Source organism: Cyclopterus lumpus, chromosome 3 (genome assembly GCF_009769545.1).
Source record: "Cyclopterus lumpus isolate fCycLum1 chromosome 3, fCycLum1.pri, whole genome shotgun sequence".
Taxonomy (NCBI): Eukaryota; Metazoa; Chordata; class Actinopteri; order Perciformes; family Cyclopteridae; genus Cyclopterus; species Cyclopterus lumpus.
Genome location: NC_046968.1, coordinates 27479411 through 27496442, shown reverse-complemented (window position 1 = coordinate 27496442; position 17032 = coordinate 27479411). Strand labels below are relative to the sequence as shown.

General features: G+C 39.5%; 1 protein-coding gene across 1 annotated transcript in view; it reads left to right on the top strand.

The window, feature by feature from the left end:
* Window positions 1-10040: 10040 nt before the first annotated feature.
* Window positions 10041-17032, top strand: part of tspan4a (tetraspanin 4a) — a 52218-nt gene continuing 45226 nt past the window's right edge. The window contains exons 1-2 of the mRNA XM_034525404.1: window positions 10041-10058; window positions 11957-12148. Coding sequence (XP_034381295.1) covers window positions 10041-10058; window positions 11957-12148 — 210 coding nt within the window. The remainder of the gene's footprint in view (window positions 10059-11956; window positions 12149-17032) is intronic.

The following is a 17032-nucleotide window of genomic DNA, read 5'->3' as shown; positions in this document are numbered from 1 at the left end:
TCATGTCAGTAGATTTTAAATCAGCATATTTCTTTTTCTGCCTTTCACATCAATGGCGGGCGACATAATCGTTTAGCTCCAGATCAAAGAGGGAAAAGCATTTCACGCTCCATTATTGACTCTTTGATTTTCTGAGACCTTTTTCATTTATTTTTTCCTCATATGATGCATTATTCTCTGCTGCAAACAAGAAGGATGCAATCCTGATTTTCTCCTCTCTTCACGCTACTTGTAAAAAGAAAAAAAAATACTTTGTCAAAATGAACAGATGTGGGGAAAATTGAGCGTAGCATTAGCCCGTAAATTACTTCAAATGGAAAATGGAGGGGGGGGGGGGGATTAGTTGAAATTACTTAATTTGTCTTTGCAAATGGGTTGCTGGTGTGAAACTTGATTGGTGTTAATAACCTCCAATAGATTTAGGAAGCAAGTCATGCTCTGACTAAAATACGCAATGTTTTCAATTACCCAATTTCCTTTTCGTAAAACATGTGTTCAACCACATTGGCTTTAAAGACGTGCAGTTTGTCTTGATTTAATTAGCGGCACATTTTTTATGGTGACATTTATCCAACGTGCTTCTAGCTGCACGGGTTTGTGTTGAGAGCGTCTCTCTCTCTGCACTTCGGTGTCTGAATATAACCGGATAACGAGGTGCCGGAGGGACGTTTTGGTGTTTTCCGCTCTCCATGGCAACCATTTGGGAGGATGTCGAGCATCTTCAAAAACTCCCGATCCGAAAAAAAGCAGCAAACAGCCCGAAAGGTTTTTCGTGTTTACACGATGGTTCACTAACAAAAACACACATTTTGCAAAAGGCACGATTTGGGCTTATTAAGTTTACATTTTTCTGTTTCTGGATTCAACGTTGTGAACACTCGTAAGTCTCAATGTTTGTCATCACATGTAATAAAACATTAATGCAAGTTTTGTACAATACAAAACTGTTAAGTGCTAAAGCGGTTATATATTAATGTGAAGATAAGATTATATATATATATATATATATATATATATATATATATATATATACTGTATACCTTTTCTTGTTTTTGGTGCTGTATTTAAAGCTGGAGTAGGCAGTTTGTTTTTTATGGCATATGGCAACAATTCCATAAAATCCTTTCATTACATTTTGTAATTCAAGTTTTCTGGAAAAGAAAAGACAACATCCTGCAGCTCTCCCCTTTGTCCTACGCCCCTCCCACCAGACGAGCACACCCACGTGCACGAGCTTCATTCAAGAACCTGCGCGAGTATTTATAGCATCGTCCGGCCATCCGTCGGGTTTCTTCAGCTCATCTGTGGCGGATTTCAGACGTCCCCTCTCAACAGCAACGTTTTCCAGCTCTACCAGAGGAACCCTGAGCACCCAGAACACCTCCAACAAGGCGTCCCGATCAGACGCCCTCAGCTGGCCCCTTTTCAACACTAAAAGGACCAGCGTCTCTACTACGGATGTCTGAGCTTCTCACGTCTAACGGCTGAGCCCAGACACCCTAAGAAGGAAGGTCATTTGGCCCGCTTGTATCTGCAACCTCCTTCTTTTTGATCCAACCCAACGCTCATGATCATAGATGAACGTAGATGGACAACAATGCCAGCTGATCACAGCTGATGCCGCACCAAACCGCCCGAGTGTGTGCCGACGGTCGTGGTCTGATGGGTCCAACAGAACCACATCGTCTGCATAGAGCTGAGACGCAATTCTGAGGTTCCCGACACCCACCGGGAACGTGTTTAACTTTCAGCATCATCCTTCCTGCAGCAACCTGTACGAATAATACCAGTCTAGTTTTAGACACCCTCCCTCATACGGTGACCTGGATGTTGCATGTGAATCTGTATTCGTTTTTTTTGTGTGCTTTTTAAATCAAGGCTCCGGACACAAACTTCAAAAAAGGAAAACATTAGTACAAAAAAATATTATTTTTTTTTCTTTTTGCAGATTTACTATAGTCAACATCTGTTTAAAAAGTCAAAATAGTCAATAAAATATATCCATACATCAATTTCTGCTGTATTGATCATGGTACTATATGAATGGGCGCCAATGGCCAGTTTAATCATCTGCTTTCATGATGTTTTTTCGGCACTGGAGATTGAATTGATAAGACCCCTCACAGAACACACTTTTGGCCATGACTCAATAATTAAAATGCAACTTGTGAACATTTTGGACAGACGTGGATGTAAATGGATGGCGGCGGTTGGCATCGCGACCTAAAGGCGGTAATTCTAGATCACGTCCGCCCTCTGCCTCCAACAGAAGCCCCGAGGATAGTTTTATTCTGCTGACTACGGCCTTCATTTGTAAATAAAACACGACTTCAAAAACCCGAGGAGGGAGTGCACAGCCCTTCAGGAGTGATGGTGGATGAAAAGAGTATCTTAAAAGGAGGCACAATTTACTCACAACCCTTCAACCGGTTAGCAAGATAAATCTGCTATTCATTCCGCTTGCTTCATATTTCAGTCGAGTTTCAAAGCTTCGCGGCAGACAAGTGTAGTTTGGATTGTGCAAACGGCTGAGAGAAAGAGAGAAAATCGATAAACAGGGCGTCTGCTTTTACACCATCCACATCACCGGTGTCTTCATTACCGAACACACGGAGGCCCACGAGATCGTTGCTGCTGCGGCAATCGTCGTAGAACATTAGTTTTCAAGCGTCGGTTCAACCAGTGAGACTGTCTCCACGCTCGCTCCCTCTGCTTTGACTCCCCTCGCCGTTGGTTCCCGATTCCAACTCCGTCATCAGCCGACCGGAGGCGTTCGCCGGGGTTCTTTTGCCACAAATCTCTGTGAAATTGTCCACGATTGTCGGGGCGGTGCAACCGTCCTCCACACCCTTCCGCCTCCAATCTTCATCACAACCAGTCATCAGAAGTCCTGCTCCCCCTTACAACCCCTTAAATATGACGGAACGATGGGATCTGATTGCCAAACGCTGACTTTTCTTCAACTTTCCTATCGACTCATTTCATTTCACTCTTTAAGGATCTCTTTCAATGCAATCTCTCCTGATTGTCTGAGGACTCGACAGCATCCTGATAACTCTGAATAGTCCAGGCCCGCTTTCGCCAAATGGTTCATGAATGACAACAATGCGTTGGTCCTTTATCACTCTAAAGGTACAGAGTGGAGAAAACAACACGCTTTTTAATGGCGCTTCGGTTTTTCATTGCTGCGGGAACCACAAATGATATTCCATTCACCTCCCTCGAAGTAGTTCGACAGCACAAGTCTCAATGGAAGAAATCTCAAAACCTCAGAAACCACATTCACGATGATCCGCATTGTAGATACCAGAAGAGAAGTGGGAATTATTTGTGTGTGTGTGTGTGATTGAGCCGAGATGACTCTATAGATTAGTTCATGTGATTTGGATTAAATGTTATTTGTTTTTCGGTAAACTCAACGCCAGGTAATGTGCCATTCGGGACAAAGCCAGCGTTGCTTTGGACACAACAAAACAAAAACTATAATCAATCAGGAAATATACAAATGTCAGACGTAAACATTTACCAAAAGGAAACCTGTCGACCCCTCAGGAAGGACACGCCTCGGGCCTCGGGCCACGCAGTCTGAACAGAAGATATTCCCTTTTCGGGTTTTTATTCAAATGAAGCTCACAGTTCAAGATGTTGAAGTTTAATTTTGTGCCTCATCGGGCAAATCAGTGCGATCATCCATTTAGTTAAATATTGTAAAGTGAAGGGATTGCACCAGCTCCGCGTGGATTCAGTTTTGGTTCTCAAGCTGCTCGTGAGCGTGTTCGAGCTCCTCGAGGCCCCCCCGTCGAATTTTTCGTAGTCGACACTCATGCGATTTTGTCGACTGATCGATTATTTAATTTCATCGACAGATCTGTAAAACTGAGTTTCTCCACCAATAAATTACACAAAAGAACCACTTAAATCGTGTGTTCTTGTGTCTCACTCATTAATTAATACCGAATGTAGAAACATCCGGAATGCACGTTTGATTTTTAATTCATCACTGATTTGTCTGCATGTCACTCAATCAATGCTATTATGGCGCTAACAGTTAGCCTTTTCTAAAGAGCTCGAGCGGACTTACAACTTCATAATGTTCCTTCATAATGTTCCTTTATAATGTTCCTTCATAATGTTCTTTCATAATGTACCTTCATAATGTACCTTCATAATGTTCCTTTATAATGTTCCTTCATAATGTTCCTTCATAATGTTCCTTTATAATGTTCCTTCATAATGTTCCTTCATAATGTTCCTTTATAATGTTCCTTCATAATGTTCCTTCATAATGTTCCTTTATAATGTTCCTTCATAATGTTCCTTCATAATGTTCCTTCATAATGTACCTTCATAATGTTCCTTCATAATGTTCCTTTATAATGTTCCTTCATAATGTACCTTTATGTTCCTTCATAATGTTCTTTCAAAATGTTCCTTTATAATGTTCCTTCATAATGTACCTTTATAATGTTCCTTTATAATGTTCCTTCATAATGTTCCTTTATAATGTTCCTTCATAATGTTCCTTCATAATGTTCCTTCATAATGTTCCTTCATAATTACCTTTATAATGTTCCTTCATAATGTTCCTTTATAATGTTCCTTCATAATGTTCTTTCATAATGTACCTTCATAATGTACCTTCATAATGTTCCTTTATAATGTTCCTTCATAATGTTCCTTCATAATGTTCCTTTATAATGTTCCTTCATAATGTTCCTTCATAATGTTCCTTCATAATGTACCTTCATAATGTTCCTTCATAATGTTCCTTTATAATGTTCCTTCATAATGTACCTTTATGTTCCTTCATAATGTTCTTTCATAATGTTCCTTTATAATGTTCCTTCATAATGTACCTTTATAATGTTCCTTTATAATGTTCCTTCATAATGTTCCTTTATAATGTTCCTTCATAATGTTCCTTCATAATGTTCCTTCATAATGTTCCTTCATAATTACCTTTATAATGTTCCTTCATAATGTTCCTTTATAATGTTCCTTCATAATGTTCCTTCATAATGTTCCTTCATAATGTTCCTTCATAATTACCTTTATAATGTTCCTTCATAATGTTCCTTCATAATGTTCCTTTATAATGTTCCTTCATAATGTACCTTCATAATGTACCTTCATAATGTACCTTTATGTTCCTTCATAATGTTCTTTCATAATGTTCCTTCATAATGTACCTTCATAATGTTCCTTTATAATGTTCCTTCATAATGTTCCTTTATAATGTTCCTTCATAATGTACCTTCATAATGTTCCTTCATAATGTTCCTTCATAATGTACCTTTATAATGTTCCTTCATAATGTTCCTTCATAATGTTCCTTCAGAATGTTCCTTCATAATGTTCCTTCATAATGTTCCTTTATAATGTACCTTCATAATGTACCTTCATAATGTTCCTTCATAATGTACCTTCATAATGTTCCTTCATAATGTTCCTTTATAATGTTCCTTCATAATGTACCTTCATAATGTACCTTCATAATGTACCTTCATAATGTACCTTCATAATGTTCCTTCATAATGTACCTTTATGTTCCTTCATAATGTTCTTTCATAATGTTCCTTTATAATGTTCCTTCATAATGTACCTTTATAATGTTCCTTTATAATGTTCCTTCATAATGTTCCTTTATAATGTTCCTTCATAATGTTCCTTCATAATGTTCCTTCATAATGTTCCTTCATAATTACCTTTATAATGTTCCTTCATAATGTTCCTTTATAATGTTCCTTCATAATGTTCCTTCATAATGTTCCTTCATAATGTTCCTTCATAATTACCTTTATAATGTTCCTTCATAATGTTCCTTTATAATGTTCCTTCATAATGTTCCTTCATAATGTTCCTTCATAATGTTCCTTCATAATTACCTTTATAATGTTCCTTCATAATGTTCCTTCATAATGTTCCTTCATAATTACCTTTATAATGTTCCTTCATAATGTTCCTTTATAATGTTCCTTCATAATGTTCCTTTATAATGTTCCTTCATAATGTACCTTTATGTTCCTTGATAATGTTCTTTCATAATGTTCCTTCATAATGTACCTTCATAATGTACCTTCATAATGTTCCTTCATAATGTACCTTTATGTTCCTTCATAATGTTCTTTCATAATGTTCCTTTATAATGTTCCTTCATAATGTACCTTTATAATGTTCCTTTATAATGTTCCTTCATAATGTTCCTTTATAATGTTCCTTCATAATTACCTTTATAATGTACCTTCATAATGTTCCTTCATAATGTACCTTTATAATGTTCCTTCATAATGTTCCTTCATAATGTTCCTTCATAATGTACCTTTATAATGTACCTTTATAATGTACCTTCATAATGTTCCTTCATAATGTTCCTTCATAATGTTCCTTTATAATGTTCCTTCATAATGTTCCTTCATATTGTTCCTTCATAACGATCTGCCCGACCTGAGGTCCTGAGCAATGCTAACATTTAACGAACAGCTAGCTTTAAGCCTCATCGCCCGTTGGGAAACCTTCTACGTTGAAAGAGAACCCCCCTCATCATCCGGGCTCCAACCGCGAGAGGGGACCAGGTTTTTTCGCTCTTTTGGGGCAAACTGAATACATGATTCACACATCAAAGCGTCACAGAAGGAATGATGCATGAAGTTTTGGGAATTCAAACGAACATTTTCTCTCTTGCGGTACCCACAAACTAATCCACGGCTCCCCGAGAGCTTCGTATTTTATTCAGATGAGGATCTTAATCATACCAACGTGATTACACTGTATTAATATGTATTCCTGACCCACGCTGTATCTCGTGGGCTCACGACTGCAGCGAGATCAGAGCATTGGCGGTGCCGCCGCACTGCGAATGTAGTCATTAAAACGTCCACCTGTGTTACACGCCGAGAGCCGCGGGGGTGGAGTACATCCACCGCACGCGTATATTTTATAGGGGAATTAATTCAGAGAGACTTCTGTTTCATCGCCACGTCTAAATCGTACCGATGTGGGCATTGCTGCGCCCCGACTTTCAGGATGTTTCCGACACAGTGAAGGCAGTTTAGTCGATAGGTATTTATTGAAGAAGGGCTATGTCCTCCGACTGGGCCTCGTTTTTAATCAGCAGCCAGAATACAACCGCTCCGCTTCCAACTCACCGACCTGCTGTGAGAAGAGGAGGCAGTCCAGATGGCGCTATCAATTTAAACGCCGCGGATCTGTGTGACTGTAAAGATTCAAACGGCTGTTTTTGTTGTTGTTTTGGGGTTGTGCGGGTGGTGCTAATCAAGACCAAGTTGTGATCATAGTGAAAGTACAAAGCTGCTACATGGAAGGAAGTCCAAATACAAACGAGACCACGGTTCAGGGAACTGTGATGATTAAATGTGGCTTGAAGCTAGCTGTAGAATCAGGCTAGCTGTTCACCTCTGTTTCCAGTCTTTATGCTAAGCTAAGCTAAGCATGTGGATTAGTCACACGGTTTAAAATAAAGTCGCTCTGCTGCTTGTTATCGCCAATGTTCAGCAGAAAATATGCAATCGGGACACCAGCGTTAATGCTTTCTGATCCCTGATGCGTTTACATTGTGAACAACAAATCTATGTGGAAAGCTAGTAAGGTAAGCAGCACCGCTAACGTGCTAATGTGCTAACGGCCAACGTCCGGAGGTTCCATTAAGTTCCTTTGTGATGCGTTCAGGCTCTGTTCAGTGAAAATGAGTATTGGGTGAAGGTAAATTATAATATTGTTATTACGTGATGTGATCAAAGGTTATCTTGCAAAATGTTGTTTTTGGCGTGAAACCTGAAGAGATCCAGTTGTTTGACATAAAATAGAGATTCATTATGGTTTGTTTAACTTCATTCTAAGCAGCTTAAAATACATCATAACAATCACTAATGACAATGTGTCAATTAAAAAACAATCTTTTGTTCTCTAATCAATTGAATTGTGCGTTTCTTTTGCAAATGATCCTTATTGATGACTATAACAAAGAAAAAGGACAACATGTAGAAATGTTCATGGTTTAAACTGACTGGTGAAAAGGCCTTGTGGAGCCTTGTAGACCAGCTAACAAAACTAAAACTATCTTTATTGGCCAGTATGGGTCGGCAATCAGTATTGGCGACAAAAAAAGCGTGATCAGGATATCTAAAAAATATATTTGCTCTCTTTTTTCTTTTGAGCTACACGACTGATTCTGAACAATTAGGATCTGTTGCACCCCCATTAAAACCAGCTGTAGATGTTCGTCATGTTGTCGTATCCTCCCCTCCAATGAGCTGAAGAATCTGACCTCAAAATGTTCACCAGCATGAACTCCCGGCGTTCCCTTTCCTTGATCCCTTTCCTTGTTCCCTCGCCCTCCTCGCTGCGGCCAATCTTCATCGCGGCGCGCGCTCTGGAGCGTAATGAGGGTTCCTCGTGACCCAAAGGCTCTGAAAACCTCCCGGCCGTGTTAGAGAGTGAACAGAAACCTGCCTCGGTGAATGGAGGCCCCCCACCCCCCCCCCCGCAACACAAGAGCTTTCTTTTTTATTTATTATTTTCGCCTTGCCCTACTTCCCGAGCTCATTAAATGAGATCTTGTGTTGAGGCTGGAAATAGAAAGAAAAGTCGGAGGGGAGAAACAATAAGTGTGTATTTTAGCCATGTAAATCGTATTGCCTCTGGGAGATCTGGCAAGTGTCCGTAGTGCGTAGTGTTTGTACGACGACGGGTGTTTCCCACAGATGCGTCTGATGATCCTTTCATATCTTTGTCATTAAATTCTATTTCAAACCTGCTGTGAGTAGAAACGGGATCTTTGGACTCCGAAGAGCGCAGCTGGATTCTTCAAACATCGCTCTGAAATATTAAACAGCTGAACCTCTTTAGTGGAGGTGATAATTAGTCTGGGATTATTAGGGAAATTCACACCTTTTTTTTTCTTCTTTTAAATGTTCAAAGAATTACAAACCGCGTGCATCAATACAGTTATTAAAAATGAGAGAGGGTGGAGGTGGTCCAACAGCCTGACAGAAATTATGTTAAAAAAACAGCGAATATGTTTTAAAGGAAATGTCAAGCAGACCAGATTAATTATTAACATAATGAGGAAAATGTTTTTAAGTAATGCTCATTATGTTTGATCTCAATGTATGTCAGTTGTCCATATGTACCATGCAAACTAAACCACAGGTGTAAAAGTGGTATTTTGGGAAAAAACCTCCAATTCTGGAAAGCGTCTTAAACCTGCATTATTTCTAATGGCCACAAGGAGGCGACTCCTCTGGTTGTATAGAAGTCTATGCTTCATGTGTTAAAGCTGCATTCTCTCTACTGACCACCAGGAGGCGACTTCTCTGGTTGTATAGAAGTATATGCTTCATGTGTTAAAGCTGCATTCTCTCTACTGACCACCAGGGGGCGACTCCTCTGGTTGTATAGAAGTCTATGCTTCATGTGTTAAAGCTGCATTCTCTCTACTGACCACCAGGAGGCGACTTATCTGGTTGTATAGAAGTCTATGCTTCATGTGTTAAAGCTGCATTCTCTCTACTGACCACCAGGAGGCGACTTCTCTGGTTGTATAGAAGTATATGCTTCATGTGTTAAAGCTGCATTCTCTCTACTGACCACCAGGGGGCGACTCCTCTGGTTGTATAGAAGTCTATGCTTCATGTGTTAAAGCTGCATTCTCTCTACTGACCACCAGGAGGCGACTTATCTGGTTGTATAGAAGTATATGCTTCATGTGTTAAAGCTGCATTCTCTCTACTGACCACCAGGGGGTGACTCCTCTGGTTGTATAGAAGTATATGCTTCATGTGTTAAAGCTGCATTCTCTCTACTGACCACCAGGGGGTGACTCCTCTGGTTGTATAGAAGTCTATAAAAACTTCTCTCTTGATGTATTCCCTCAGTAAACATTGTAAACATGAGTTTATGGTCTCGATCTCTACACAACCAACATCTTTCCCTCGCACCTCAACCAAAGTGCTTTTATTGCCTGGACCTAAAGGTAAATAATAAGTTGTATTTTACTATTTACCCGAACCTGAACCAAATGAATGCCCAAAACGCAGCAGGTAGGTAGGCTGGCAACTGGGTTATAGATTCAAATATACTATTTCAAGTTTATAAAGTTGTCTGCTTATCACTTTTACTGGCACCAAACATCACTGCATTTCGGTGTTTCTTGACTTTCACACCTCACTTGTTTGGTTTGGTTTCTCTGGCGTGAAAGCAAAGCAGACTCACTCACTGAACTGTTGCGAGAGTAGATATGTGGTTTTAAATTTAAAATCTCGAGCACGATTTAAATTAATACGCTTATCGAGGGCACTCTAAAGACGGCAATGTTCAAAAGAGATCAGTTATAACAACCTATATACCCCTATGTAATTACACAAGATCATTTGGGGGGAAATGCCAACGTGTTAGCACACAAGAGCAGAGAGTCCCCCCTCGAACATCGAAAAAGATAAAAGAGAAATTGCTCATTAAAAAAGCGAGTGGGAAAGAAGCGACCACACAGCCGCTATCCCTCCTTTAATATTACAGTAAGAGATGCCCTGCTTTCCAACCACTTAGCATTATTCATCAGGACTAATAATGCTCATGAAGCAGAGCCGTCACATTTGTGCGCTACATTACATGCTTTAAGTCACCGCCATTTTATTCCCCCACCCTTCGGTTCTTAAAGTCTGTGTGAATATAAAACACAAGTGTGTACGTTCATTTCTTATAATGTGTTTTCTTTGGTCAGGACCATTTGAACCAAACCACAGGTGTAAAAGTGGTATTTTGGTCAAATACTTTTGTACTGTAGTTAAATGACGACTGCAAACTGTTCAATATCTGTTCTACTGCTTTATATGAGCTACATGGTAGGAAATATAACGGCAGAAGAACGGACATTCATTCATTTTGTAGCAGGATGGTCAGAGCGGCGGCCATTGTTATGCGTACTGTGCCGTTGTGACCGGCTGACGTTTAAACTAAACTGACTTTGCAGAGAGACGCTTTTGAGGTTTTGTGTTTACGACTAAAACAAGCAGTGGAGTTACTTGATACTTTATCCGCATTCTTGTCACAGCGTAGTGAAATCACATCGCGACTCTTTGTTTTGCTCATTTTCTTGTCACTAGTGTAGCACGAAAGCACGGTGGAATTAACAAGCTAGCTGGCTAACTATTGGGGCAGCGAGCTAACCAGCCAGCCATCTTTCTCCGGCCCAACTGACTTGTTTTGTCAACATAACAATAACAACAAAGTCGAATGACCACTGAAAAAACTGATCTACACTCCTATTCTGATTTCACGAGTTACACCGAGGAGCAAGTTAGCATAGCTTAGCATAACGACTGGAAACAGAGGGAAACTGGTAGCACTGACTGTCTTAAAGTAACACAATACGCCCACCCAAAAAAAAAAAAAAGAGACATTTTATTTCTCGTTATTGTCAGAAAGCTAATTCCAGTGACAGTTTTAGGGATTAGTCGCCAGGCAACCAGCAGAGATGTTGGGGGGGTTTATTGTTTGATGTCAGGACACAATTTGTCATTTTTGCACTTTTCCGTTTGTTTGGCTGAAGCAAACGGTGGTATGACATGTTAATTAGTGAGCTTTAGAAGTGCTAGTGGACAGTTGTTGTTGCACAGAGCCAGACTTCCCCATGTTTCCACTCTTTATGCAAAGCTAAGCTAAGCTACTTGGCAGCTGGTTCTCGCCTTAAATTCAAGCAAATTAGCACATTTTCACAAATGTAGAGACTTCAAATTGGGTTGTTTTGGAGGCTCAGATTATTTTGGTACCTCTGACGAACCAATTATTGTTGCTGTTGATGACAATGTTCTTTTTTGGGGGGGGGGGAGTGGAGTGTGTGTGGGGGGTGGGAAGCCACAACAATTCTAGTCTCGGATGAGTTTAATTGTGTTTGCTGCCTCGCTGACAACCTCGACGCCTCTCTGTGTTTCCTCTGCAGTTGGGAGGATGTGGCATACTGGGAGTGGGCGTCTGGCTCTCGGTGACCCAGGGAAACTTTGCCACCCTGTCATCATCCCTTCCCTCCCTGTCGGCGGCCAACTTGCTCATCGCCGTGGGGACCATAATCATGGTGATCGGCTGCTTGGGCTGCGTGGGCGCCGTCAAAGAGAGCCGCCCCCTGCTGCTGACGGTAAGTCGGACCACGAGGCGGCGTGGCGGACGCTGTGCGGTTCTCCTGTTACATTTAGGTGTTTTAAATACAGCCTCTGAGAGCAGCTGCTGTGGAGATGTTATTATTATGCATTTGATGTTTGTTTTTTCTTTTCATGCCACTTTCTGTGGAAGGAAGTGTTGTACTTTTCTTTTTTTTTTACTGCAGTGCAGCCTGAACAATTAGTAGTCGATAAGTAGACCGAAAATTAATTGGCAACTATCTCGATAATCGTTATTTTATTAATTTATTAATTTCTTCGTGCAAAAATGAGAACATATTTGTTATTGTACTAGCCGCTTGAATGTGAGGATTTACTTATTTTTCATTTAATTATTTGAATCCATTTTTAATATTAGTAACTCGAGTACTTTAAGTAATTTTTTTCTAATTGAAGGGACAATTAAAAAAATATATATATTTTCACAGTAGGATATTAGTAGTTTACTTCGGTAGAATATCCTAATACTTCCTCCAGTACTGCTCAAAACACTGATGTTATACATTTATAAATGAGCGAGACATTCAGACTGTCAACAGAATCAGAGCCGAGCTGCCAAGCTGTGTAGAAATGATTTGATGTGACGCCAAGTCGCTTATCCATCCAGATAATCTGTCCTTCCAAACATCCACAAATATGAGAGAAGCTTATGAACAAGCTTAAAAAAGAACGGACACAGGAGGAGTTTCCCCTGGTGCTTAATTGACAAACCAACAGAACTAACATTATTTAGCTGCAGCTGTTTTAATCCATAGACACTAATGGTCTAACATATTCCCCTCCGGATTATTAAAACAGTGTTGTGTATGTAAATAAAGGTGTGGAGGCTGTGCAGCCTACGGAGAAGAGCTTCCTCCACTGCAAACAATTGATGGATCCAAAGTTGATGTTGCCTTTGGTGTTAACGCACAATAAACAACTTTATGGCCAACAAAGGCAATAAAGGGGCGTCGGCAATACCTCACTATGTCCCACAGCAGACGCCCATAATATCTATACACTGCTTTTTAAAATCGCATGTTCCTTATCTGATCTGATCTTATCTTCATGCCTTTCCCAGTTATGTTGATTGAATGACGCTGTTGACAAGCTACGCGATGAATTCTGTGTCAGTGGCCGTATCTGACGGTTTTTATACATCATTAATTATGCAAAAATGTCCGACATTTCCTGTGTGTATTTGGAGAAGCTGTTTCCCTAATTTAATTTTAAAAAATGTAATTGAACTTATTTTTTTTTTTAAAAAGGGTAAAACACAGCAATGACGACGAGATAATACAAATCACTATAATGTAGCAATAAAATAAAATCTTTAATCTTTTCTATTAAAAAGTATATTCCAGGTAACTCTGGCTTCCCTGGGCGTCTGAGATAAAACTCACAGCCGTTGATGGGCCTCATGGGAGTCTAGCGTTGTTGTCGAGGGCTCTGGCCACGGACACGGCTGCTCTTATTTTATCCACTTTAATGTCTTGATATATATTTTTATTGCTTCACTAATCTTAGTCGACCAGCCCCGGCCTGTCTGTTTGGAGTTTACAGTTGAAGTCCAGACTGCACTGAAGTTTACAGCAGGGGTGTCTGATATGACTTTACCATATATATATATATATATATATATATATATATATATATATATATATATATATATATATATATAAAACACCTCTATCTATATCTCTCCAAAGTCTATCTCTATATTTTAGGTCTATATATCTCTGTATATTCCCATCGCTATATCTCTTTATCTCTATATATCTCTATCGCTATATAACTTGAGCTCTATAGATGTTCATCTCTACATATCGCTACTTTTTATATAAATCTTGACATATCTCTATATATCTTCATCTCTATATGACTCTAGCTCTATATATCTACATACCAATATACATTATATACATATCTTTAGATTTTAAGTTTCTATATCTATCTCTACATATCTCCATCTCTATATAACTCTAGCTCTATATATCTACATATACTTATCTCTACATATCAATATATCTACATATCTCTATATATTTATATTTTAAGCCTTATGTCTTTCTCTACATATGTATATATATATATATATATATATATATATATATATATATATCAATCTCTATATAACTCTAGTTCTATATATCTACATATAACTATCACTACATATCAACACATCTACATATCTCTATATATTTATATTTTAAGTCTGTATATCTATCTCTACATATTTATATCTATATATCAAAATATCTCTATTTCTCCATATCTTTATCTATACATCTTTATATATCTAGCTCTATAAATCTTTATCTCTACATATCTCTTTCTCCACATATCTCTAAATGTCATTATCTCTATCTCTATATATCTATATATCTACATATCTACATATCTCTTTCTCCACATATCTCTAAATATCATTATCTCTATCTCTATATATCTCTATCTCTACATATCTCTTTCTCCACATATCTCTAAATATCATTATCTCTATCTATATATCTCTAGCTCTATAAATCTATCTCTACATATCTTTCTCCACATATATATCTATATCATTATCTCTATCTCTATATATCTCTAGCTCTATAAATCTCTGTCTCTACATATCTCCGCATCTCTCTCGCTATCCACCTCTATACCAATATATATCTCATTATCTCTATGCAGAAATCGACGTCTATAGATATAGATACACTCCCTAATATGCAGTCGAGGGAACAGGAAGTGCTCGACGTCAAACATGTTCCTGCTCTAATCCGATCTAAAGTGTGAACCCCGGATTGATAATTATTTTGATAAACAAATGAGCTTTTGTAATCAAGCACAGACGCTGCACAGCGTTCACCGCAAAGAACAATTCTGAGTGGGTAAAAAAAAAAAAATTCATCATCGGAGATAACGGCACAGCTGGGGAGAGCAATTATGAGCTCTGTGGGAACGAGTCTCAGTGTCGTTAGCATGATCCACGACACTTCCCCCACAGCGACCGGACCGATTCCTGTGCTCGCGTCAATGTAATGATGATTATGAGTCCGCCTTGACGAGGGAGAGAGCAGCCGGTTCTTCACGGAGATTAGAAAAGAACTTCTCGTCAAATTCAGGGCAATTAGCGGGACTTCATGTTGCGATCCGCGCCGGCAAAACTATTATTGCTTTTTTTTAATTTGTAGCAACAAACGTCAGCGTTAATGCTTTGGAAATTCTGTTATGTGGAAGGTTTTTCGACACGAGACATGTTCGACGCACTTTAAATGAATGTATAACTTCCTGCAAACATAGCCAGGCAAGCCCTTATATAAGCTTCAGTCTTGACTTAGTCGTGCAGCAGCTTTTTGGAGAAATGTTGTGTTGCAATATTCATGGGGAAACTGATCACTTAAGAAATAAGCTCTTAAAAGGCCCTGAAGACCCTTTTTTTTTTTAAAACATTACTTTCTGCCAAGTTTGGATGGACATGAAACTGTCCGACTGTATTCATCGTCACAGCAGATGAACGACTGCATTAAGGAACTTTTTGTTCGTTCGTTATAAAAAGTCAAAAAAGGACGAGCAGAGACTGTATATCATCGTCACCGTGATGATAAACATCGTCACCCATTTATCTCCACCAACATCGTCCATGGTTTGTGGACGATGGTTTGAAGCCTTCAGTTCAGCTTTGAAAGAAGACTTGAAACTAGAGATTGAGACCATAAACTCATGTTTACAATGTTTACTGAGGGAATAAATCAAGAGAAGTAGAGTAATTTATATAGACTTCTATACAACCAGAGGAGTCGCCCCCTGGTGGTCAGTAGAGAGAATGCAGCTTCAACACATAAAGCATAGGCTTCTATACAACCAGAGGAGTCGCCCCCTGGTGGTCAGTAGAGAGAATGCAGCTTTAACACATGAATCATAGCCTTCTATACAACCAGAGGAGTCGCCCCCTGGTGGTCAGTAGAGAGAATGCAGCTTTAACACATGAAGCATAGACTTCTATACAACCGAAGGAGTTGCCCCCTGGTGGTCAGGAGAGAGAATGCAGCTTTAACACATGAAGCATAGACTTCTATACAACCAGAGGAGTCGCCCCCTGGTGGTCAGGAGAGAGAATGCAGCTTTACCCACATGAAGCATAGACTTCTATACAACCAGAGGAGTCGCCCCTGGTGGTCAGGAGAGAGAATGCAGCTTTAACACATGAAGCATAGACTTCTATACAACCAGAGGAGTCGCCCCCTGCTGGTTATTTGAAATTTGAAGCCAATGCAGAAGTGTCTTCCTTCTGACCTGCTGGTAGCTAAAGGGGAACATTCTGTATTTCTTGTGTATGTTTTTGTTTCTAAATGACCAATGGAGACAACGCATTTCTTTATTGATCCAGTAAGGAGGGAGAAGGCTGCAGATGGCCGCCACTAAACCAGCTCTGAAGCCAATATACGTTAAGGGCTCATTTGACAGGCTCAGGTTTTTATTAAAGGTGTCTGACAACGCCATGGAAAGAATCCTAGAGAGAGTTAAAAAGAGAGGAGTGCCAGTTTCGTAAGAGTGCGTTGTGTCGGAGAACAGAAAGCGTAGCTCAGTGTAAATCTCATAAAAGATTTCCAATGCTGCGGCGGAATATTTAGACAATTTTAACAATGTGGATGAGACGCAAGATGTCAGAACAGACAGACCGGATCAAGCGAAAGGGAAAGAAAAAGGTTTTATTTCTCTGTCGGGGGTTCTTTCCATAATGTTGTCAGGCACTTATAATAATCTGAGCCTGTCAATGGAATAAAAAAAAGCACTTTTAGTCAACGCACATTGCAACAGCTTGTTTAGCGGCTGCTGTCTGCAGCATTCTCCCTCGAAACTGGACCTGTTAGTCTGCATTAGTATAGACACAA